The 25,727-nt window shown below is 38.6% G+C and overlaps 1 protein-coding gene across 4 annotated transcripts; it reads right to left on the bottom strand.

Annotated features, from left to right (window-relative positions):
* Window positions 1-216: 216 nt before the first annotated feature.
* NFE2L2 (NFE2 like bZIP transcription factor 2) lies at window positions 217-25,727 on the bottom strand. Of its 4 annotated transcripts, none has more exons than XM_054381440.1 (6): window positions 25,656-25,691; window positions 9,165-9,218; window positions 5,956-6,225; window positions 5,688-5,774; window positions 4,864-5,043; window positions 217-2,876 (listed from the first exon to the last, which is right to left on the bottom strand). In XM_054381440.1, exons 3-6 carry the CDS (start codon window positions 6,220-6,222, stop codon window positions 1,671-1,673), a joined length of 1,740 nt encoding a protein of 579 aa, XP_054237415.1. In that variant the 5' UTR covers window positions 6,223-6,225; window positions 9,165-9,218; window positions 25,656-25,691; the 3' UTR covers window positions 217-1,670. The 4 variants fall into 4 exon arrangements, with proteins under 4 accessions (XP_054237415.1, XP_054237414.1, XP_054237413.1 ...); XM_054381439.1 differs by lacking the exon at window positions 25,656-25,691 and adding an exon at window positions 25,142-25,180; XM_054381438.1 differs by lacking the exon at window positions 9,165-9,218 and having other exon boundaries at window positions 25,656-25,727.

Raw genomic sequence — 25,727 nt, 5'->3', positions numbered from 1 at the left:
CTAGCTTTCTGGTGGTTTTGGGTTTTGTTGGACATTTAGAAGGTCTAAAAAAAGTGACACAGAAGGGAACTGGAATTACGATAACCTAAAATGCTTAGCCAGGAGCTGAGATACTTCCTGTTGGAGATGCAACTCCAATGTGGTTTACAAGTTTAGGAAATAATCTTGAAACTGAGCTCCACAACAACCATACCATTTTATTTAGCATAACTCTATGATTAATGAGATAATGGGAGGCTGGCTTATTAATCCAATGTACTTTTTTAAACCCTTTTTCCTACGTTACTGGGGCATTGTGGGTCCTACCCTACCCATTTTTTTAAAATGTACCATAAAGTCTTGCAAAACAACTTGGTTTTGCATCCTACTATATAAAATTATGCAGAACATTGTAATGGAGAAAAGATTTCTGGAATTATACAGGAAAAAAAAACAAAACCCAACACTTCTCAGATTGAACACACCTTTTAGAAGTTTCATACGGAAGATGTAAGAGGAGGATATGGTTTTTAATAATCAGATCAATGTGTATTACAAATTATGCATTTTCTGTATTCAAAAATTCCACAACGATCAAGTACAATGAGTTCATTTGACAAGTGCCATGTATTTGCCCAATTCTCTCATAAATCTCTTTTCAACTCTACAACACTTTTCACTTAATCAAGTACAGGTTCCAAACAGTGCCATTGTTTGGCACTACCCCTCCTTCCATAAGCTCCAAAGCAACAGCAGTGCCAAAGGCTGCATGCTGATCCAAGGCAGATGGAGAGCGCAGTTCTAGGATTATTCAAGTGTACAAGATTTTTAGTTGAAAAAAAAGATAATGCTGACACTGTCTTGACAGATTTTTAAACTCCTTTGGAGGAAAGATGGCATCCTAAGTAGTGTTTAAAAACCAAAACAAATTATGTAAACTTCACACAGACTTGACGCTTTGTGTAACACGATCCTTCCAACTGGCAGTTAAAATTATGCTGAATGAAGCATTAGTACTGCTGACCATGCTATGTCATACATCTCCGGTTGTTAAGCTCATTTGCTACAAGAAGACTTAGCCTTTGAAAAGTACTGAGGATTTCCCTTCTTTAGGGAAATAAATCTGTATGAAATAGACTATAAAAAAGTTAAATGAAGTGAGAAAAATAAAAACCCAAACACTCAGTATCAACTTTTATACTACATTAAAATTATATATTAAATATAAAGCAAGTATAAATGTGTAAGAAAAACAGGAAACAAACACTATTGCATATTTATAAAAAAGTGTCAAAAGCCATACTGTTTGTCTTGCAAGAAATTATATTTAGAAGGCTAAAATCATTTATATATATATATATAAAAAAATCTATGAATATAACAAGAGATAGGAACAGTACATAAATATGGTATCTTCAAATATTTACATGTATGTGGAAACCAGTCAAAGTGGTACCATAAGAAGGAAATGTCTGTTATCAAAGTGAGATTACAAATTTTGCATACGTCCGTCTTCATTACACAATTAGTTTTAAACTTGCATCTTCCATAAACTAATTAACTTTTAAAATCATAATTGCATAGAATTACTTTAAAAATATTACCTAACTCTACATTCCACCTCACAGTAAAAACTATCAGGATCATGATACAAAAATAACAACTTGAACAGTAGCCAGCTGTGCTGCTCTTCAAAGTTTAGTCTCTGTCTTCTTGCTTTTAGGCACAAGAAAGATATTGCCATCTCTAGTTTGCTGCAGTGAATATTCACTGGGAGAGTAAGACTTTCCATCTTCATCACGTAGCATGCTGAAGACTTCAAGGTATAAAGTGGTTAGTTGCTTTTTCATCTGACGAAGGCTTTTGTCATGCTCTCCTTTTTCCTTAAGCAATTTTTCTCTCTCATCTTTCAGATTACTCAAGTCTTGCTCCAGTTCCACTATATTTTCCAGTTTTCTTTTACGGCAGTTTTGGGCAGCCACTTTGTTCTTGCCTCTCCTGCGTATATCTCGAATAAGTGCAAGCTGGGCTTCATTGAACTGCTCCTTAGACATCATTTCATTGAAGTCATCAACAGGGAGATTGATGATTTTTTCAACAGGAAAATGGATCTGCAGAGCTTTTGCTCTTTGCTCATCTCTTGAGAGATGAGCTTCAAGGCGGCTTGAAGGTTTATCTTTTGTGAACGGAGCCTTGGGGTGGCCTGGACCAGCAGGAGGTTCTTTCTTTGGTGTGTTTGTACACCGCAAGCTAGGTGTTCGAGTGCTTGGCCCCACAGAAGAAAATACTTGATCCTGGAACTGCAAAGAGTACAAGCTCACATTGCTCTGTGACACACTTCCAGGAGCACTATCCATGTCTTCCATGTCAGAATCACTGCAACCAAAAGTCTTATCTCCATAGGCAGATTCAACAGAGTGTACAGGTGACGTGACACTAGAACTTGCATTTAATGAAATGCCAGAGTCAGAATCGTTACATTCTGGCACAGTTCCTGAGTGGTCTCCATTAAAAGCTTTACACAGTGAGAAATCAGAAAGATCAATAGGTTCACTTAGAATTTCTGCAAGCGATTGACTGATATTGTTTGTTGCTGCTATATCACCGTTCACCTTTGTATCAATAAAGGTGGTGTAGAAATCCTCACAGAAATCAGAGTTTGACGGGGACATATCATTTAAAGAGTTCACACTTGGCTGGCTGGTGTCTTCTGGTGGCAAAACGCTGGAAAAGGGGCCCTCAATACTACCCAGGAAATCTGGACTGCAGTTAACATCTTTCCTCGTGATGGGTAATGAGCTGTAGTAATTATAGCTGTTGTGCATCTGGGTTGGCTTGGTTTCAGGGTTTGTGATTGTGCTCACCTCAGCCAGGTTATCATTTTCAATGTTAAGACACTACATGGGAAATGCAAGAGAGAAGTTGAGCAACACATCTCCAATTGACAAAACATTTTTCTATAACCCACAAACATCAAATATTTTAATCACTCAATATGCACATAAAATGGGCATTACAACATTGCTATAACACGGATGACCACACTTACTACAGAGAGGTAATCTTGCAAGAAGATTAGATACCTAAGCAAGAGCCACTTGTTCTGGACAAAGGTATTTAGAGAGCTATATGAGAACAGAGCTTCTCAAACTCACAGCAAGATACTGAAGTGCTCTAAGGAAGCTGCACAGTCCTTTCCTGCTCTGGTAAATTGCTAGCAGAGATCCTGGAGCTACCACGTATGGACTCCTCTAAAGCACCACTGCTAGGAATGGTACAAGTACAGTAAATGCAAAATTACTGAACGAGACTTAGTGAGCATTGCTTGTGAATAATTATTTAACACTTAATTTCATGTATCCTCAAAAGCCAAGATTCCTTTAAGGTTACTGAATGAAGCAGCTGTACAATGCAGAAGAATTTAACTCCGGTGAGGTAAAACCAGTATTAACATGAAGTCTTGTAAACATTGAAGCTCACACTCAGCTGGCTTATCTAAAAGCCAGTGGAGTGAGTTAAAGCCTATTACAATGATGGGCTTTCACTGGTACAAGACCAATTTTCTCTCCAACAGGGTGACAGTTTCTTAACTGAAGCTGAAATAAGTGTGCCTGCTGTCCCCTAAGAATTGGGCAATTACCAAAATGATTCTGTTTCTCTTTAAGAAGGGACCGCACACTGATTATTTAACCAGAGATCATTCAAGGCTGAATGGTTTTGAATATGAGAGATCTTTTCTATTCTTCAAACAAAGTGTAGAAGGTGATGCCTTTATTATCTCACTTTTTAGAAGATTATTCAATTACTATTCCTCAGAATTGAAACCACAGATAATTTTGGGTTAGTTTCTTAATGTATTCTCAGTATCACTGCTGCCTCTTCACAGTCAATTGCCTTTGTTACTCTGTGGAGCTTAGAAGCCCACGTTGGCAGTAAAGACTATGAAACTTAGGAAAATTTTGGAAGTAGTAAGAAGATGAAGGGAAAATGTATATTGTCAGGAAAACACAGTTCCTGCAAACATTTTGGTTTTGTTTTTTTTTTTCAGTATGATTCAGATTTACAGGCTTCCACCAAGCATTTATCCCTTGTGTTAACAGCACAAAGCAGAGCAGCATCATGCTGAAGCATGATGTTATGCAGTAATAAATTTGGAAATAAATTTAATTTTATGTTCAAATCTAAGGAAAATGTAAGTAGAAACATAAGGATAGGAGGAAAAGCACCCCTAGATGTCCTCTGTAATGCACAATTCAAATACAGTAATGTTATTTTTTCCCTTTGAAATATTCATGTATATTATATAATTAGTGCTTACTAAACATACATAAACACTATAGAACTATACCTGACCCTTTCATATATATAAATATATGTTCTAGTATCCTTACAAAAACCTTTTCCTTAGATAAAAATTGAATGCAAAGGAAACCATAAATTACAACAATAAGACACTTAAAACCCAAGAACAAACAAAAAACCCACCCCAAAACTCATTATAATAATACTTGCAGAAACAATTCCCCTTGTAGATCCGTAATTCAGAGGCAACCAGTTTTAAGCAGCTGAAACTTCAACCATTGTCATGCAGACAGAGACAAACAAACAATGATTTGCTAAACATGGGGAAGTTCTGATTGGGAAGGTAGATTGTGTTTTATTAAAGCCTTTAGATAAGCAACTAAATTCCTTCCTCCTACATATTTTCCAATGTATGGCTTTTAAAAAATTAAAGCTTATACTGAGTTATAGACATCCTATATGTGTAGAATCCAATGATAGTCAATCACCACCTGTTGTTACTGTACTGCATTCTCCAGAATAACATACTCTTCCAAAATATCATGCCATTGTTTTCAGATACTTATCATATTGAACATTTACCTGTAACTCTGGAAGAGATAATAATTCTTCCCAGACTTGCTCTATGTTCTGCATATTCTCTGCACCAGTGAGTGGAACTAGAACAGGTGAGTCAGGTGGCTGAGTCTGATCAGAGGAAATGACAACTGGGTCGTTATCAATCTGAGCAGGAACCAGTGACTGAAATGCAGCTGAAGCAGCCTGGAGTGTTAAAAAAAAAAGTTAACCCACCCCCAACAACCAAACAAAACAACAACAAATAAATAATAATAATTAAAAAAATTCCACTCAAAACTCAACTTTTTGTTTTCTAAATAAAAGAATATTTTACCATACCTGTAGAACAGACAGGTACTTGTTAACAAAAACATTTTCTGTAAACAATGAAATAATATAGACACATTCCCATAAGAGGGCATTTTCCTATTAAGAAAATAAATAGGAGAAAAAAAAAAATCTAGAAACTTGCTGGTGAAGGGTTTATCCTTACACAGAGTCTGGGTCAGCACATGTATATAAAGCAACTCAAATGCACTGACTCTCAGAGAGCTGCACTAAGCTCATTGGAACAAACTGATGAAGGACAGTCCTGTTATTTGCAGTAACTGCAGTAGCTACCATCAGCTGGCATTGCATAATGAATACTGACTGCAGGAACACAGGAGTTCGACTCCATGCCCTCTGGACACAGCCCTACTTAAAGCCTACTACACTGCTTTACTCTGGTTGGAGTCAGCTTGAGGACAAAACTCAGTATTATGCTGAAGACAAATCTCAGGAAGAGAAGACAGGAGAATGATCCCTGAGAAGGTTGGTCATGACACTGCTGTTTTGAGCAGTTTTACCTCATTGTCATCTATAAATGGGAATGCTTCTGCCAAGACCTGCATGCAGTCATCAAAGGACAATGCCTCTGCCTCTGGTTTTGAAGTCTGTGGTTTAAATAGGAAAAATTAGGAAAAAAAAAACCAAAACCAAACATTAGTGCATCCTTGTAAAATTAGAGCAACAAATTCTAATTCATTTTAGGTGACCACTAACATTATAGAATCATAGAATTACGTCTTCCCATGAATGGAAGAAGGTTTAAACACATGCACAAGCAGAGTTTACCTGTGAAAAACTGATTGGTTGCTCAGTATTTTCCGGCTGAATGCGCTGAGCTGGCTGAACAGGAACAAATTCACCCGTCTCTTCGTCTAACTCCAGCTGAGCCAGCAAGGCTTTCTCCTGCTCTTTTTGCAGCTGCTCTTGTCTTTCCTTTTCAAGTTTCTTCTGTTTCTCAAGTTCATACTCTTTCTGTCGTTGACTAAAATCAAAAACCTCACGCCTCACCCCAAGGTCTATATCTTGCCTCCAAAGGATGTCAATCAAGTTCATGTCCTGTAATAGAAATGCTTTTTTTAAGCAAGCATCCTTTGCAGCAAAACTGGTTTACAACAACAGCAAAGTTTTAATTTACGTTTTAAACAGGTAGACTCATGTAACTCAGGCTTATTCTCTTAATCCTACAAAACTACCTAAATAAAACATGGGTCTACAGAACCTTTCAGTTGGTTACAATTGGTAAGGTAAAACATGAACTAGCCAAAGGACAGATATAGTCTTCTTTCCCATGTTAGCTCACAGAACACATGAAGCTATAGAATGACGTCCCATTAAGAAAGTAATTTTTTAGGTGAATAGAAATGCACACGTTTGCCCATGTAAATTGTTTTCAGATTATTTTATAAAACTGTAAAGCCTGACTAAAAACAAGACAGAGGCTGTCTGAAGTAACTGCAATAGCCATACTGCAAATTGTATTTCAAAATATTTGTTCCATCCTAGTATTAAGTATTAATTTTAAAGAGCAGCAGAACAAGGCTTCAGTCAGAGGATAACCTGGTTTAAAAGTCAAGAAGTGATACAACATCACTCTAGCATTAAACACAACTGTTAAGGCTATTACTAAAAAAACTGTAATTTAAAGCTTAGTCTAAGCTGACGTTCCAAGTGCTGTTAGTTTGGGCAGCTGAGTATAAACTAAAGGTCAGTAGGTGTCAAATACTGTTATAATCAGTTTGCCTCTGGCTCATCACAGAGTCATTATGAGATAGCTGACAGTGACCTAAACTCTTGGGCAATCTGCTACCCTTTGCACCTATAGTGTTTCAGAAGGCAAATTACTCTCTCTTATATAAGAAAAATCAACTGGTTAATATTAATTGATTTGGCTGTAATTTATTTTAATTTATTGCATGAAGTATTTTTGGGGGGTGAAGGGGCTTAGTGGACTATTTTGGGTTTTGTGCTCTTCAAATTTTCAGTAATTTTAAGGGTTGAAGCTTGGCCTGTTTTCTTCTGTGAAGACAATTAACAACAACAATGAAAAAAATCATTAATTTGAATATCAGCTGATAGAGAATGTTAATACTTGGTAGCTACAGTTGTCAAATGGATAAATGCCAACAATTTCTAGCTGGTGCCTGGGAGTTTTGATCTCATGGCATGTTTCATTATTCTGAAAAACACTCTTTAGCAGCAGCATGAAAAAATAGTGTTCAATGCTGGGCATTCCTGTCACACTAGCACACCAAAAATAATGTGACAAACAGAACTTTACTGATTCAGTTCACAGTTCTACACCTAAGATATATTTATTTTGCTATTATACCAACCTAAAACATTCCCTTATCTCTAAAGCCTATTATCATATGAAAGAAGCAAAGTAACCTAAAGGCCAAGTCATGTTGCCATTCAGAACAATCACTTCTGTACAACAAAAAGCTTTAGGAGAACCTCACATTCAAACAAACCAATTCCATATTCTAATTTCTTTGTTAAAAATTCTATACCATTAACACTCATACTTACATACAGCATGAAACAATTCTACCAGTTACTTAGAAAATTACCTTTCTCTAGTCAGTTATATAAAGTATCTGTGTGCAACATAATGCAGGCATCCCAAATATAAAGACATTTTTAATATACTTTGCTGGGAGAGACCAAACTCAGCTTGAACAGTCAGCAATGAAGAACTGGCCAAGACAATGTTTGGTCTCTCCATATTGGCAGGGTAAAATGAACTAATTAAGTTCTGTGGTAATTGGAGATACTGCAATATGGTATAGTTTCATTAAGGGCCAGTAGTTTACCAGCTGCTCACTGACTCCTTCTGCAGCAGATTCAAAACTGTTTCCTAGTCACAGAGCATTTGCAATATGTTCTGGATAAAACTGCAGGATCTGGATTTTAGGGCTCACTTCTGAATTATTCATTTACAAGGCACCATTAAAAATGTGACTAAAAAGATTTTTTGTTGTTGCGTGTGTATAATACATGAGGCTGTGTCTTCACAGATTTTTTTTCCTCCCTGAGTTGCAACAGACCACAGCACAAAAATAGCAGAACTGGTGCTCAGTTTCAGTTTAAATCATGAAAACCTAACGTGACTAAAATTACATACATAACAATGAAAAAGCATGACATGTTTTCCTGAAGAAGAAAAAAAAAAAAAACAAACATGTAGCCTTTGTGCAAAACCTTAAAAGCACAGCCACTAAAATTTTCAGCTGTACCACTGGCTGTATCAATGAATCACATAAGTAGGTTTGGGTGCTGCCTTGTTTGCAGGATGAGAGAGTTCCAAAGACACCAGCTGGCCAAAAAACCTCTACACACTTCTCTGTGTGTGTGTGTGTGTGTGTGCGCGTGTGTGTGTGCGTGCAGTGGTCAATTCAGCAAGTGGAATTATTTTTTTAATTAATATGCTTGCACAGTTTGTAAGATCTCAGGCTGTTTGACAAACACGACAGCATAGATTGGCTCCTTGTCACTGTGTTTCAAGGGACTCTGTTTAGCCCTTGGGGACTTTTACCTCTGGCAAAGGGCTGAGCCTTGCTGAAGGGTGTTGCGCTCTACGCTGGAGAGAGATGCTTGTCAGGAACACCTTTTTTCATTTAATTTAGTTGTGTTTGTGGCACATAAAACCAAAAGGGTAGGGTTTTTCCAGTTGTCATCATATAACTAAAAATGAGCCCTCCTATTTCCAACATGAAAACTTCCTAGATAAATACAGCAATATTAGCCCTAACTTCAAATAATAATTCAAGTAGTTACCCTTCACATGAATGAGTTCCATGGAAGAAGTACTCTTCTGTTTAACATGCTTTTAAGTAATATCACCACAGAAGCACACCAATTTAAATATTAACCTGACATTTAATATTTATGTATCATTTCAGACAATTCTTTTAATTCCTACTCTCTTCAAGAAAAAAAAAATTTTGGAACTTAGTCCAAAGCCTCAGGTCAAAGTTAATGGAATCAGCACTGACCAGTGACTCCTAAAGAGTAAATCACAGCTCCCAGCATGAAGTGATGGCAAAGAACTAAAAAATAAAAAAAAAAAATTAAATTTCAGTCTAAAGCAAATATTTTGCTATTGTGTTACTTGAGCCTCCCCCCGCAGCCTTCCTCTTTGAATGATTTCTCTGCCTTGTTGACCACTCACACATATGACATGGAACTAACCCACAAACAGAGGCAGGCACTCCATTTTAGGTTTATCACTGAAGCATTTTTCCCCCTACCATTGTGAAAGCATCTATTTAATGCCAGGAGTGTTTAAGCAACACTATGAAAACCTACCTTACTTTTTGCCTGTGCAGTAGCTACACTATCCTCTGATTTCTAGATACCTCAACACCATATGCTGGTCTCAGAAAGATCCAAGTGGAAGGACGAGAGAACGCAAATTCACATCTGAACTTGGAGCATGTGAGCTGTGAGTCCTGTGAAAGACTCATCTGACCCAGGGCTTGTTGCTGCCCTTTGGAGCCATGCTAACCACTTCCCTTAATATCAGACATATTTACTGTAATGGCACCAGCGGTCCCTCATGTGACAGACTCCACAAGTGCCCGTTTGTTCTTTCCTCCATTGTGCAATTCCTTGAATTGCATCCGAGGAAATGATGGTTTTGGCAGAGCCAAGAAGCACCACAGGAAGAGCCAGGCCTCCTCTGCTGGAGGAAGGACCTGTGTCTGGCAGGGATTGCAGCTACAATACTTCCCCCTCGCCCACAGCTCAGCTCCTTCCCACTGAACACCAGGGCCTATGCTGAGGAGAAATACTTCAAGGTATATAAATGTATGGATTACCATCATCCACCATTTCTTACTTCTGGGAAAGAAGTATGTTCTAAATGTTTTTCCTAAGCAAGCAAGCAATGTGAAGAAAATATTATAAATAAAATTAAATCAATTTCAACAGAAAAAGAGCCTCTCTCAACAGACATTGTTTGCTTTACCATGATTCATGTCTGCAGAAGGCACTCTTTACTCATGGTTTGATTTTTGTTGTTCATTTAGTGATATGCTCTTCCACCACACTGATAGCTTAGTTTGGACACATAAAGGCACTTTCAATAAGATAAACATAACTGTTAAACAACTCACATTAAGCCACCATCTGGCCCCCAGTGGAAATTTTCATGTTTTAGATTTACGTATCAACATTTGCCATCTGGGCAGAGCCTGTTATACGTTTTATGAGAAAAATCTGACTATATTGTAAAGTTTGGCAATTAACTCTTTTTGCTCCTTAGCAAAACAAACATGTCTGCAGCAGGGTAAACAAAGGCAAGAGACCCTGTTTTCATGTTATTTTCATAGACTGACTTTTGTGCTTTAAACAAAACACTATTTAGTTTATCCGACTGGTTTTATGTCTGGAATATAGACCCTTTACAGGTGACACTAGTAAAGTGGAAACATCCAGTGGCTCAAGTGTCAGCAAAGAAACAATTTCATCTCAGACAGAGCGTTCAACCTGTTACTAGCTATCCCCTCAATGAAGAGCTCATTGTGGGGTTTGCACATTTACTACTTCGTCATGTCTTTTGCAACACAAATTGAGAGAACCCTAGCAGAATCTCTCACCAGACAAGGATTTGTTTTTCTTTCCTGTGACTTGTTAGCACCTAACTCTAAGAAGAAAGAAGATTTCCCATGAATGAAGCACAGAGCTACAACCAGCAAGCCATGACAAGAAGGAAAACACTCCTCTAAGTTACTCACAGAGAAAAAGCAAACTAACTCCTAAATCCTGCTTGTTTTCGAGAAAGTGAAAGGAATTAACAAAAAGCATCTTAAATTTTTGGTGTTCTCAAAAAAAATGTGGGAAGTGAGGATCAATGACCTAAGACACTAAGTGATAATGGAAGGGAGGAGATCAAGTAATAAAGCAAATGCAGGAGAAGGCACTGGAAGCATCTTACCACTTAAGGAAAGCATAGGCACTAGAAGCAACAGCTGAAGGTCTTTTCCTCATTATCCTCCAGAACTGATGTTGTTCAAGCAGATTTTAAGAATTATTTATAAATTACTCAATGTTTTTATGTGAACTCTGAAACCATGGTAACTAGTGGTTTGTTTCTGAAGTCTTTTTCAAGGAAGCGACTTACTCAATTACAGCTCATAATTACAGAAAAAAAAATCCTGGACACAAGCCTCATGCTTCAGAGAAAGCACAGACAACAGATAAAGTTAGCCCCACACTGTAACTTCTTTCAAAGCAATTGAGTTTTGAAAGTTGACTCCCAGTTTTCAGTCCCTTACAACTGGAAATTAAAGAACAGAAGTTAATTCAAGAATGTGGAAAGGGCAGTGAGGAGGTAACAAATTCAAACAAACAGCAGCCCTTAGGAGAAGAATGGGGGGAAAGGAATGGCAAAAGCTATTTACACTGGAGGGCAGAGGGGTACAATAGCAATTTTAGATGTCTGGATTTAAGATTCGGAAATGTGACAAACCAGACAGCTGTCAAACAAAGCCATGCGACAGCAACCTGTGATTTGTGAATGCATGAGGTTAAATCCCTGACTGCTCTGTGGAGCTGCCTACTGTCCCATGTTCTTCACCAAGACCTTGCTGGCAATCTAGAAGGATGGTGTGCTTGGGTTGGTTATAAGAGGGTGTCTTTTTTTTCTGTCTTTCATAACTGTGCCATTCACTACCAGTGTTATTGGACTGACAATAAAGCAGTATGTCTTGACATTAAACCAGCCTGCTGCTGGTTCCTGATGCCCATTTGCTCTTCCAGACACTAAAGAGTTTTTAGATGCCTAATATATTGGTCAAACTTTGTTTTAAGCCCTGACTGGGTAACTTATCTTAAAAAGGACTCGAAAATGGTTGGAAAGACATAATTCTAAAGAGAATTTCCACTCCATGTCTATATAAATATGTTGAAACATGTTGACTGTGTGTCTTGGGAAGCTCAGTCCCTGAAATTAAAGTATTTGTAAGCAAATTTCATGAAAGAAACCTCTAGAATATTTTGCCAAGGCAGGAATGGGATTGTAGTGTTTCACTACCTAAAAGTGTTTAGCTTTTATTTTCTCCTAACATATATTTCAGACAGTACCTGCCACTGTATTTCATCAGGCTCTCCTAATAAATGCCAAATTGTCAGAATCTATTCTTAGAAATTAGTTTAGTTGAAAAATTCCTTGGCTGGATTGTCTGCAGTTCTTAAAAGTTTCATTAAAAGCTTTGGCCAACATTCTGACAAAGATGGGAAGAGTCCCTGGAAAGCCAGAAGAACAATCTTCCCCTGAAAGTGCAATTCTGGAAACTACCCATTCACTCTATCAACCTTCACTCCAGATATAACTTCTTTGAGAGGCAGATAATTTATGTATTTCACCTGAAGAGTCAGCTTCCAAGAACGGTATCAACAAAGGCTACAACTAAGACCTGTATAGCTCACAACATGTGATATATCCCATGTGATATATCCTATGGCAAGCAAGCTTTTCAGACTGCCAAGGAAAACATACTTTATACACACTCCAGTAGCAGGGAAAAGGCAGGTATTTTAAAACCTGAAGAAAGCAAAATGGGCAAGAATGTAACTGAAATACAGAGTAACTGTCATAAGCTGTTTATGATCATTAACGTACTAACTTCATTTCACCTCCACAACCTGCAAAACCGTAATGCTAGCAGCAGAGCAAGACCACAGCAGGTAAAATAAAATGGCTCATCAGAAAGACAACGAAACAAAGGAAAAGGAGGGGCGTGAAGAGCACTTCGACAATGGTTCTCTCCTTCAGCTGCAGAATCAATCAATCCTCACCTCCCTGCCACTCCTCGAAACACTGAACTTGTGCGGGAGTCTCACAGCTTTCCCTTCCAGCCTGGGGCACAGCAGCTCGAACGACATTCTCCTTTCTGCCTCATTAATCTCTGGACTCGAGTACAGATGTATATCCTTTTCCCACCACACTCAGTCTGCCTTGAGGTGACCGTTAGGAGTACAGCAGAACAGGGGATTTTTTTTTTTTTTCCTCCAGTGCTGCAGATCGTTTTGCAGACTGTTTCATGCTCTGTCTCAGACACTCCAGAAGTACCTGTGTTTTCCTAATTTTAATCAATACATATTTTAGAAGGTAGCTTTAAAATAGAAATAGTTTATTATGGAGTATGTGGTTTCCAGAGACTGAATGGTCCCAGGACTGATCTTGCCTCAACATCTTTACCAAAGGAAAAAAAAACAAACAAAACCCAACAACAAAAAACACACACACAAAAACACCCACACAAAAACACCACCAAGAAAAGCAAGCAACACCCCAAAAAAACCCAAAAAACCCAAGAAAGTGCTGAAACCTACTGTCTCATTTGCAATGCTTACAGAAAGCAAAGTCTTACATATGGCATTGGTGCTTTTCTTTGTACAGTGTAAGATTTTTCAGAAGTTATTATCTAGTACTGATAGCCCGATCTGTCCTGCATTGTATCTGCTATTTCTGCCTTTGCCTAAAGTAAAAGATCGAGTGAGGCCTAATGTTGTGAGCTGGTGATGATGAATTTTTCTTGAATAAATTTAACTATGCCCATATTTACAAGTGCTACCCTGACTGCTAAGTGAAAAGCCCAAAAGGCAACATCCCATTTCTTTAAACTTAGTCCTAAAACTTTTGACATCTCCGAGTACATTCTGGAACATCAGTATCTAAAGCAATGACTCTGACATGTTTTCAGAGATTCGCTGTTTCCATTAGATAGGTTCCATTCTTTTTATCCTTGATTATACATTGTGTTACTCTAAATTCCATCTTTTTTCACATCCTCGTTGTGGTCCCTTCTACTGAAATTCTGAATCCCTCTTTCAGCTTAACAGAGCCATTTATTTGCTACTTCATTACTCTATCTTACATCAGAGCATTACAAAATGATGAAGACACTAAGTACACAAAGTCAATATGTATTCAAGTTACAATCTAGTACACAAGTTGCATAATGAAATTGAGAGCCTCACAAAAACATGGGATTGTTTTATAAATAAGTGGATTAGTCTATTTGTTTTCACATGCTTGATACATCAACAAAACTGGGCTGTGTGCCCCACCAAGTAAACTGAGTAGTTCTGTTGTGGCTGACTTCCTAGCTGTTGTCTAATCACTATGTACTGCACACCACTTAACTCCATTTTGAAAGGTATTCAAATAGAAACCATCTCAGATAGAAGTCTATTTCATTTCAGGAAAAGCTGGTCTTAGTGACTTCATGTTTGGGTTTTTTTTTTCCTCCCTAGTTAAACTCCATCATAAGAAAAAGGACATTTACTAAATTTTGTCATTTACACAGCAAAAAATCCTTACCTTACACGTGAACAGAAAATGCAACAAATACACAGCATCTGAAAATATTGCTGATCTTTTAAGCATAGGAATACAAAAGCCTCTCTGTCCTATTTCATTTTATATATTGTACCTACAGTACTTGGAAAACAATTACCTGTTAAATTATCATCTTCAAGCTATCCTGCTGTACCCAGCCAGGCATGTGCTGTGTACAGACACTGCTGCAGGTTACTCATTAGTTTATCTACAGAAGGATTTGTTTATAATAATGGCTCAGTCATCTGGGAAACAGGATCCAGCCAAACTATAGCACACTCTTACGTCCAATAAACAACAACAAAGAACAACCATGAAAAACCAAACAAAAATGGAGAAAAGAAACTAACAAAACTACAAATACCTTATCAGGTTGTATTAACCTTGGCTTATTATCTCTTATTCACTATTTTGATTTCATCAGAATTACATACTTTTTAGAAAAGCCTGTTTCAAACCACTCATGAAAACAGTGTACCTGTGAGTCAAAATACTCTCCAGGATTATTCAGGACCTTTCTTGTATTACACATATTCACTGCACTGGGGTTTTACTGTAAAGACTCCATTTCTACCTGTCATTTTGCTGATGGCTGGGCAAATTATGGGGACAGGCACCAGATGGGTCATTACGGCTGCACTACAGCCTGGATGTGGAAAAGTATGTCTCACCAAGTTTAACTTCAGTGATCTCACAAGCAGCTCATTTTGGTTTTGTTCATGGGCTAAACTACAATGGCACACAACTGGACTACCTGTGTGTTAGAAAGCAATGAGGTTCACTAACTGTACTGCCAGCACACATCTGTTAGCCATCCTTCAGAAATAGACATCTACTCCAGAAGGCTACATCAAGGAAATTCTTCCACACTTCCAAGCTGAGCTGATAAAGAATGAGGAAGGATGCTTTCAAACCCAGAGAACCTGTCACACAAACACCTCATCAGCCTAGAATTACTATCTCAACTATACTTAAGCTTTTAGTCTTATGTTTGAAGGAGCACAGTTTGCTCCAGAGGTGGTTAGCTGTGATGTGTTCGAAATACATCAGCCACATCTAGGCAGGACGTAGGTGCATATGTCCCACTGCCCCTGTGGGGCATGGCTGTTAAACACCTTTGTGGATCAGAGTCTTTAAGTTAATGTGTAGTCTTTACACACATAATTTATATGAGTGCTGTGAATTTAGTGTCAGTGCACAGTTTTGAATAAACAAACAGGGTCATGTGTTGGGTTTTTTTGTTTGGTGGGGTTTTTGTTTTGTTTCTGGAACGTTCAACTTCAAACACACTTGGAAGGGTTATTCAGTTTCTACAAAGAGATGTAAGATGAAATGTCAAAAACCCCCAAGCTACAAACAGAAAAAAAGGCATAAACCCACATTGCTATTCAATTGCTCACCACTGGACACTATGAGACTCTAAGATTTGAGGAAGAAAGGCCAGTGTGGTGTATTTTTGCTGTGGTGACACTAGCTTTCCAAACAAGTAATTCATCATTAAATGGTTTATTTGACACTGCACAGCCTTCATTAGTGACACATGGAAGACTTGCAGTAAATATTAATACCATTCAATTGTGAAGACCAAAAATGTTCTCCTTAAATTTCTGTGAAACATCACATAAATCATCATTTAATGAAAGGACTTTGTATAGCTTTTCCCAACTTCCTTCATCCACTCCAAGATACATGATCAGAGTTGTTTTTTTCATAGAATGAGGCAAGGATACATTTTATTCATTTTCTTAAGCACTTGTAATTCATGTATTTCTCAGCAAAAACAATCCTCTAAGTCAACAACCTCCAGAAAGCTTTCAGGAAGCTCTTCCACTTTGAGGTCCTGAAGAGTTAAACAACTCCATCAGGAAGCTCTAGAAGGGCCAGGCAAACACGTCAGATATCAATATGACAGTTTATTGATTTTGTACACAAAGACAGCTTTTGCTTAAAAAAACGTAAGCCCACTGAGAAACTGAGTGCTTTGTTTTCGTGAGGTACAATTCAGCTCTTAAGTTTTTAAAGTCTTATGTAGTATTTAAATTTATAAATTCTGTAAGCAAAAGGACCTAACTGATCTTTCAAGGCATGAACCAGAGTAAGCAAATGGTTTTATATCTCTTTCCCAAATATATAAAAGCAGGAACTCTCAATATCCTCAGAAGAACAAGCAAGCCCCCAAAGCAGTAATCGTTTCCTTCTGTCCAAAGCAAAAGCTTACACCACCCACCACTTTCCTTGGGGCTCCTGTGTCTGTCCCCCTGGAGTACACAGGAGGCTCACAGCCTGTACAGCTATTATCACAAGGATGACTCTTTTGGCTTTCTGATTAAACGGGTAGATATACCTAAGAAATCATGGTAGAGGCAAATTCCTGGTATGTGTCCCCTCACACACTCTACCAGTACCTATGATGGCAAACCTGAGACTGTTCTCCACAAGCAAACAAGTCAATAAATCTCTTCCATCCCTAGGCAGCAAACACACTCCAGGCATGTTAGTACAGTCAACAAACATTTAATGTCAGGGAAGGAAGAGACTGTTCAGTTTGGAAGTGTATAACAGTATGCTATAATTAACAGACTGTTTCTAAAAATCAGCATTTACAGATGATTTTCCTAGAAGACATTACAGAAGACTTGACTACTTTCCAGATATAATTACAATCAATTTGTGGAACAAAAATTATTAAGGTCACCAATTTTAAAATAAGGAAGTAAAGAATGCAAAGAAAGTAGCAAATTTGGATCTTAAATAGCTTTCTGGTTTTAACTAAAACACTTTTTCTTCCTTATGCCTCAGTAAATACTTGGGGGAAAAAAAATCAGATTATAGTAAATCATCAAAAATGGCAACATTCTAAAATTTCTCTATAGCACAGTTGACACAGATCTTTTTAGGATAAACAACTACTCAGAGTCAGCTACGAACTGTTGCCATTACTACTTGCATTTTGTAAGACCTTGTTCATCATCTCTGCCACATACACACACACTTTATCAAAAACTCTCATCCCAAGCTTCATTCTAAATTTAAAGTAGTTCTGTGGCTCTGACCTTAGTAATAAGAGTTTTTCAGAGTAATTTCAAGCACTCCATTAACAATTTCATTATTTAAGTGGCTCCCATTTTTCATTTTGCCAGCAAAAAGAAACATTGCAATATAAAAGACGTCTAGATGTGTTCACACTGGTTATCAGCTGAGCAATGACTCCAGAGAACGTTAGGTACAGACTAGAATCCTTAAGTGGCAGATGATAAAGGATCACAAATCAAGCTGGAAAACATTCCACAAAGTCATAACAATTTATACTGCTTGAAGAACTGACCTGGTAATGTTCTATGATTCTAAATACTAAAACCAAATTAGAAAGCACACTATCAGAAGTCACTGTGCTGTAATTCTCTTGTTACAGCATATACAGATATGAGGCAAGTAAACATGATGCCCATTTCCATAATGAAAGAATTAAAATTCTGTCAGAAGTCATGACTTAGTTTCAAATGCAAGTTATGGTTTGGGTTTTTTTTTCATATTACGCTGATTTTAATAGTACTATTTTTGTTACTGAAGTACTTCCATTTTCATCATTAGGTATCTTAAATCCTATTTGTTTCAAAAGTTCACTCAGTTTTGTTTGATATATTTTAAAAGTATCACAGCCAACTAACCCCAGGGTCTACAGTACACTTGTTCCAAGGACACTTAGTGTATTATTTGAATTGGTGCATACATGTTAGTCACTACTTCTGCAACAGGGTGAAGAGAAGCGTTAAGGTAACAAGCTGGAGTGGAATACTCCCACTGACATCTCAGATGACCTCTGACACTCAAGTCTCCATGTTCTCTTTCCAGCCATGAAGCTTCTGAAGAACTGTTAGCCATGTGAGCTGAGCTGTACCAATCTTCAGAGCCACCTATTCACCTCTGCCCACCCTCCTTTGCCCACTGTTTTTTTACCCAACTGATTGCAAAACATGCCAACTAGTCACATAGCTGCATACAGTCCTACTGGAAATACCTTGTTATAAGCCCAACTCAGCCTTCTTACCTAACAGCACATAACTAATCAAACAGTTCCTGAAGACAGAAAGAGGAACTGACCAAGTGTCCAGGCCGAAGTGGCATAAAAACACAAGTGCCAGCCGTGGAGCTGATAAAGACAGGCCACCCTACATACAAGTAAGCAGCATTCAGAGTGGTAGACCTCCATCAACAGTGTGCTGCCTGGGGAATGGGGATCTTCCAACAGCCTAAGCAGCCCACGAATTGCACCACTCAAATTATAGCAATACAAAGGAGGTACTAATTTTACAAGGATTCAAACAGAACCCCCTAGGATCTATTATAGCTCTTTATGGCTAAGAAGTGGTGATTATCTGAGCAGGAAGCAAACCAAAATCATAGTAGCTTTGCGTATAACTCAGCTGTAGAAGGCACTGCTTCAACATTGAGTGTGCATTAATTTCAAACACAGCAAATAGGCACAGCCTTAATCATAAAACATATCTCTTCTTAAAGGCAGCCTCTATCAATCTAACTCCTTCTGAGTCAATTTCTCAAGCATGCCAACCTCGTTTTGCAATCATTCTCCAGGAGTGGATTTTTTTTCCTTTTATACTTAAGAGACAGCATGTAAAACTAATACAGCAAGCAACAATAAAACTTTGAAACTGCAGAGGTGGGGACAATGAGGGTAAAGTTGATATCTTTATGTTTCATAGTCATACAGAAGATACTTCCTTAAAAGAGATGGTTTCAAACTGGTCTTACGTAACTTACTGCTGCAACATCAAACTTTAAAGGAACTTTCTCTTCCTTTCTCTTCTCCTTTTTAATTACATTGCTCATAATACTGCAAAAGTTGGGCTAAAAGTCAAGACTGAAAGACAAGCACAAAGTTGGGTGGTCTCAACTCCTTCAGTACTGCAATAGCATTAACAACAAAGATACATTTCTTGAAATGGTTTAGTTTAATTGTAAAGACAGGAAAATTTGATAGTCATTTAAAGCACCTTCTAAATAGCTAAAGATAAACATTCTACATTCCTTATTCCAGTATAAAAGCTGCAGCTAATCAGGTCAAACCCAGAAATCTAAGCTGACAATCAAAAACTTAAATTAGATCCCTAGTATCTAAATTGCACTCATTTAAGTATTATTTCTAAGCTATTATCGATTCTACCACAGCCTTGCCAATTATTACTTGTGCTAGGGATTACTAATATACCACTAAGTAGCAGGTACACACTGCTTGTAAAACAATGCTAACTTCACTTTGAGTTACTAACATTCTTATTTACTCCCTTAAGCTTTTTGACATCGCCATGGCAAATATATTGAAGCCCTTAAATTAGTTCTTTCAAAGTGAGTATTAAAGTAGAAATTAAGAGCCAAAAAAAGCCCCTCTATCAACACATAACATTTAAAAAAAATAAATCTATGTGTCAGTTAGTGAAAACTGAGCAAGTATTTGACCAAGAACTCAATGTGGCTAACGACAGAAAACAGACGATGCTTCAGAAGATGAAGACAAACCTCTCCTGTAAAGCAGTCAAATAATTAAACATTTTTATCCTTCCTTGATGTTGTTACAGAACTGCTTATTTATCCAAGTTAATTTTATTTAAATGCACAGTTCTGAGAGACTTTGCCTCTATTCGAAACAGGCACTGTTGGACTGCGCAAGTCAAGGTAAAGCTAAACTAATATTCAAACAAGATACTCTGCTGGGGAATGTATTCTTTTTATTTCCTTATTTAAAATGTGACAAACTAAAATGTGTCTAAAAATCACTGAAATTCTGAGAGCTGTCCTTGTACTTGCTTTAGCGCTGTGCTGCAGGAAGCAGTAATACTGTTCTTATACTTTAGAAAAACTTCAGTGCTATATGATCCATTAACTTATTGCTACTGCCAATTAATAGGTGACTGTCACTAGCTTTGCTTTTCCTGTACAGGAAACAGTTACTGGGTAGGAAAGATAAAAGTACACAAAGCCTATCTTTACTTAAAACGTGTTTGCCGGTATCTGTTTCAGATAAACCTTCCACAGTTTAAAGCTGGGTAATAAACACACAGATAGCATTGCTGGCTTAACTTCTGACTGGTTTAATTATTTACCTCAATAAAACAAATATGCCGTAAGAATATTACCGTTGAGCAATCCTGGGAAGGATTTAAGTTCACTGTGTTATCAGCCATCTATGGATAACACAAAGTCATGATTTCCAAATCCTCCTACTTGACTTTTCATTGGGCTGCATAGAAAGATTTGCTTAGGTAGTAGATGAAGAGTTTCCAAAACTAGTTAAACTAGATTACCACCACAAAAAAATAACTGGTCTGGCCAACACACTGTATTCTTTTTCCTTCACCTAAAGCTGTATGCTGTGGCATAACATTGTTGTAATATACTGTATCAGAAAACTGAACAGACTTCAAGCCATTTCAATTTCTCTAAGAATGTGTGATATTCAAATAATAGGTTACTTAGGGTTGGAAAGAGATTGGAGTCCAAAATAAACTTTAACTAGGTGATTAATCCAGTAGCTTTGGAGGACTTTTTGCTGGCTGCCACTCAAGCACTGCAGCAGAGGATTAATATTTAATTCATGGCGACAGGTTACCACCTGGACTTGTACTGTACTACCCTCAGCCAACACAATCATTGCAAATAGATCAAGCTTTGACAAACTGGCCTAACTTTAGCAAATGGTTTATTCTTTTAAAGCTTATCTTTATAATTTCAAAGAGCAAAAAAGGAAAGAAGTAGAATTCTAGACACAAAAATCAAATTCCTTCTCCCCAGTGAAGTACACATGAGTGCTACAGGCATGGGCATATTTGGCATCATTTACTGTCTTCATCTGAACTTCGTATACTTTGGCCTCCTCCCCTAAACTCATCCTTTTCTGGGCTTGCAATCAACTCTTCAGTCTCATTTAAAAGGCTAATGCACTCCAAAAATTTTCAGTAACAAACTCTGACAGCTGGTGCTGGTTTGGGGTTTGCTGATTATACTGAAGGACCAAACAACAATTTAATGCCTCCAGAGAAAAAAATTATAGAAATAGAACCATCGAATGTTTTAGGTTGGAAGGGACGTCATATAGTTCAACTTCCTCCCCACAGTGATCAGGGATGTCTTTAATTAAATCAGGTTGCTCAGAACCCCATCCAACCTGACCTTGAATGCTTCCAGGGATGGGGGTTCTACCACTTCTCTGGGCAACTTGTTCCAGTGTTAAAGAATAGTATGAATTCATTTTACTGAGAATGTAAATAAACAAATATTTCACTTAGCTCCTTCCACTCCTAGTGCTCCTCTACATCATCTCACAAAGCCCAGCATATTCCACAAAGGTATCTGAGATTTAATGAAATAAGTATATTCAATATGCTATTGCTATATTCATTTTAGTCAGGACCACAAAAGCAGCAATACCTATCAAACAGGTATTTTTATGCTTTGCAAATTTAGAACTTGAGGAAAAGAAACCAAAATAAATCAGAAGGGTATATAGATGTAACAATAAATACAGTAATATGATACATTTTTAACAAAATCCTTATCTTTCAGGATTATACATAACCTGCAGCATTCTTATTCAGGATAAATATTGCATTGCTTTGTTTTTTTTTTTTCCAGTTAGGAAAAAAAAAGGGACAGAGGGCAAAAATTTATTCTTGTTCACAAACATTAATGGGAAAGATACACAGACCTTCCTAAGCACCCACACAACGCTATAAAAATGTCTTAAACTCTTTCAAGCACACAAGATCACCCAGCTGCCCTCTGCTTACACAGAATGTTCTTTCTCATCCCAGTTTGGTCTCTTTCAAACATTACCCAACAAACTTTGAAAGCCAATCTGTTCTCCACTTTTGAGTGTTAACCACAAACTTCTTCAAGTCCTATTTTCAGATGCAATTAACTTCTTGCACTTCCATCAATTTTCAGCATACCACCTTTTAAAGACAACCTACAGAACAGTGATCATATGAAGGATATTTACTACAATAACAATAATAACCAATTATCTGTTCTCCTGAAGGGACTGACACAGTCAGCTCCTATTAGTCTACATTCATTTCCGCCAAGCATACTGCATTGCATTACATCTACCACTGCCTTAATTGAAGCTATCCTTTTATGACTTTGAAGGAAAGCTCTATCAGTGCAGCTCAATATCAAGGTGAGCACAAAAGAACTGAGAGGGTCAAAATAAATGTACAATGGAGCTTGTGATACTCTCTCATCCACTTAAACTTGACCATAACTTTAGTAGATAGCATTACATTAAAAATATACCTCATTGAAATTTATCTGCATAGATAAATAGGTATTTCTATAGCTCTCTTGATCAGATATTCCTATTCAACAAGGTCATTAAAATTCATTATCAAGTAGCAAACCAACCAACCAAAAAAAAAAAAAAATCAATGCAAAAACCAAAGAAGTATTGTCAGGCTTGAGCAGCACACATTTGTCTTTGCCTGCAGAACCTACCTCGTATGGAAATGATAGCTATTAGGGAATATAACCCAAACATAATAATTTGATAATTTAATGCAGCATGCTCCCCAAAAAATTAAAATATGTGCAGTTCCTTGGTAAAGCCCTTTAGTCTAAAGGGATCATGCTAATTGAGCTGGAGACTCTTTAGGGCAGTTCTCTAGGTAGAAAAACTCTAACAGACACTTTATTTACACAACCACTCAATTGTTCACCTACTTAGTTTTGCCAGTTAGTAAAGATGATCTTACTTCAGCCTAAGTGCAACCCACAACTTCATTCTTTCTGTTGTAAAGTGAACTATTTCTGCTCTCTTCTTGTTGTAAGGCTTAAAATTCAGTAATTGATGAGTGTGTTGAACTGTTTTACAGGTAACCATTTCAGTTATCTTTAAATTTAAGAGAACAAGCTACTATGACATCATCATGCTTTCACAAGTATGATTTGAAACATCTTGATATTATTCCATTGAACTCTTTTTTCTTAAGTTGTTCTGATGTCTGTTGTGTAACAAGCAACATCTCATTTCACCGCCACATACAGAGGTGCAACCTATTCCCAGGCAGAGAGGTACAGCAAAGAAATACCTTTTTCAAGAATATTTAATGTTTATTGCATTGCCGACTCCCACAGAAGTATGTAACAGAAGTGGCAACTCTACATTCTTCTTAAGGAGACAGATCAATCCCAGCCATTCACATTCACTTTTACTACTACAACAACTGCTACAACGCACACAAAAGAGTAAGAGTTTGTACTCTTTATTTCCACAAGTGCACACACTTCCCCATCACTGGCTTGCAGAATCTGAGGGGCTAAATGAAGACTGTATTCCCCATCTCTCAATTTGAATGAGCATTTTATGGGAAAGGGTATTTAAATTTGCCATTTTATAAAAACGTTTTAAACTGTATGTTAAAGATGGTAATCATTTACTATTTTCTAAAATGCAGTGCCTTTTCAGGCTAGGTCTACAAGAAACCAGCAGCTGTTGAACTGAGGAAAAAGTGCAACAGGTGGCTTGATCTGACAGAGCAGGTAAAACAGTAACAAAAACGAAGTTTGCTAGCAAAGCAGTCACAATGATTTGGGCAAGCAGGTACACAGGAACCAGCCAATCAAGATTCTCTCAGAAATGAGAGCAAAAATTGTGTAGCTAGATCCTATAGGCAAAAAGAAATTCCCAAGCTGTTAATATAGCATGGGCCAAGAACCTGATTTTTATTGCAGTATTTTCCAAGAAAACGAGGAGGCAAGGTGGAGGTCACAGCCATGCTACTCAGGGCTAGAACAACAAAGAGGCCAGGCAGAGCTATGAGTGGCCTAAGACAGAAAAGCAATATTCAGAAAAGATGCATTCAGTGAATCAAAAAAGGCATATCCAACACACTAATGAGACATTACCTGTAGGAAGGACACATCTACATATCCTAAGGGATGGGCAGACAACATTAAAAGAAACTCTATTGCATATACTGTAATGACATACACTGAAAGAGCATCAAAGTTTGAGCCTTGATTTTTAGACTTTTTAGAAGAACTTAAACAGCTCCAGACTAAGCTTTAAGTATTACATCTTTAAACTTAACACTTAATGGACAAGGGTATGTATCCTATCTAAAAGTCCAAGAATAAAATATGTAATTATTATGTAAGTTTAACATGGAGCTGTTACATTTTCACCTCACTCTCGTGCAACTAGTTTGCACTACAAAATTACTTAAGTTTTGTAGGCTTTCAGAAGAGGCTTCGCAGCACAAGAAAAAAAAAACAAAAATACAGAAAAATACTCCTAAGCCTCCGAGTCAAGACCCCAGAAGCGCTGACTCAAACCCCGCAAGTGATGCTTCCAACAGGCGGAGGTATAGGGGACCACTCCGGTCACAGCCCCTCACCAGCGGCCCAAACTAAGGCCAGGGTCTCCCTGGTTTAGACTTCTCAAGCAACGTGTGACAGGCTGAGCCAAACCCGAAGCCACCCCAGGGAAGTGCATGATTGTGCAACAGCTCTTTGCCGGGCCGGGCCGCTCGCACGCCAGCGGGGACAGGGCCCCGGCGGGGCAACTGCGACGGGCAGCCGCGCTTTAACAGAGGGCAATCTCCGATAACTCACCCGAACAAGGAGCGGGAGGCACAGGGGCACGCCAGGGACAGCGACGCGAGGCTGTGCTCGGGTGGAGAGCCCCTCTGGCGATGGGCACCTTCTCAGCCGCTCCCTCAGGGGTCGGCTCCAGCTCCAGCCCCCGCACCCTCCCCGGTTCCTCCCACCTCCTACCCCGGCCCGAGGCTGCCCGCACCGGGCAGCTGCCACAGAGGCGGCTCCCGAAAGCCCTGACTGACCTTTTCGCCCCCAGCAAGGGCGGGAAGAGACCCGACCCTAACCTCTCCCCCCGGTAGAGCGGGTGCCGAGGGGGGCTACCCACCGCGGCCCCGCCCCGCTCCCACCGTGACTCCGCCCCGCTCCCACCGTGACTCAGCGCCTTCGCAGGGGCGGAGCAGTGACACGTGCTCCGCCGACCTCGTGACCGCCCGCCCCACCCGCGCCCGCAACCCGGCCGGCCCCGCGGGGGCAGGGAGGGGTGCTGGCTCCCCCGCCTCCGCTCCTGCTCCGCCGGCTGTGCGCTCACCCGGGCGGCGGGGGGCAACTCGATCTCCATCGCGCGGGGCCGGGGTCCACGAGGAGGCCGGTACGGCGCGGT

The sequence above is a fragment of the Indicator indicator genome, chromosome 5, assembly GCF_027791375.1.
Source record: "Indicator indicator isolate 239-I01 chromosome 5, UM_Iind_1.1, whole genome shotgun sequence".
In the NCBI taxonomy this organism is placed as follows: Eukaryota; Metazoa; Chordata; class Aves; order Piciformes; family Indicatoridae; genus Indicator; species Indicator indicator.
The sequence above is the reverse complement of the archived record's forward strand: the minus strand, read 5'-3'. Positions and strand labels throughout refer to the sequence as shown.

Bases quoted from the DNA above. Each gene is read 5' to 3' on its own strand.
- NFE2L2 (XM_054381438.1), bottom strand. From the start codon at position 25,685: ATGGAGATCGAGTTGCCCCCCGCCGCCCGG. The intron at 5,775-5,955 runs GTAAACTCTGCT...TTTAAACCACAG, and splicing joins AACCAATCAGTTTTTCACAG to ACTTCAAAACCAGAGGCAGA. The intron at 5,044-5,687 runs GTAAAACTGCTC...TTAACACTCCAG, and splicing joins CATTTATAGATGACAATGAG to GCTGCTTCAGCTGCATTTCA.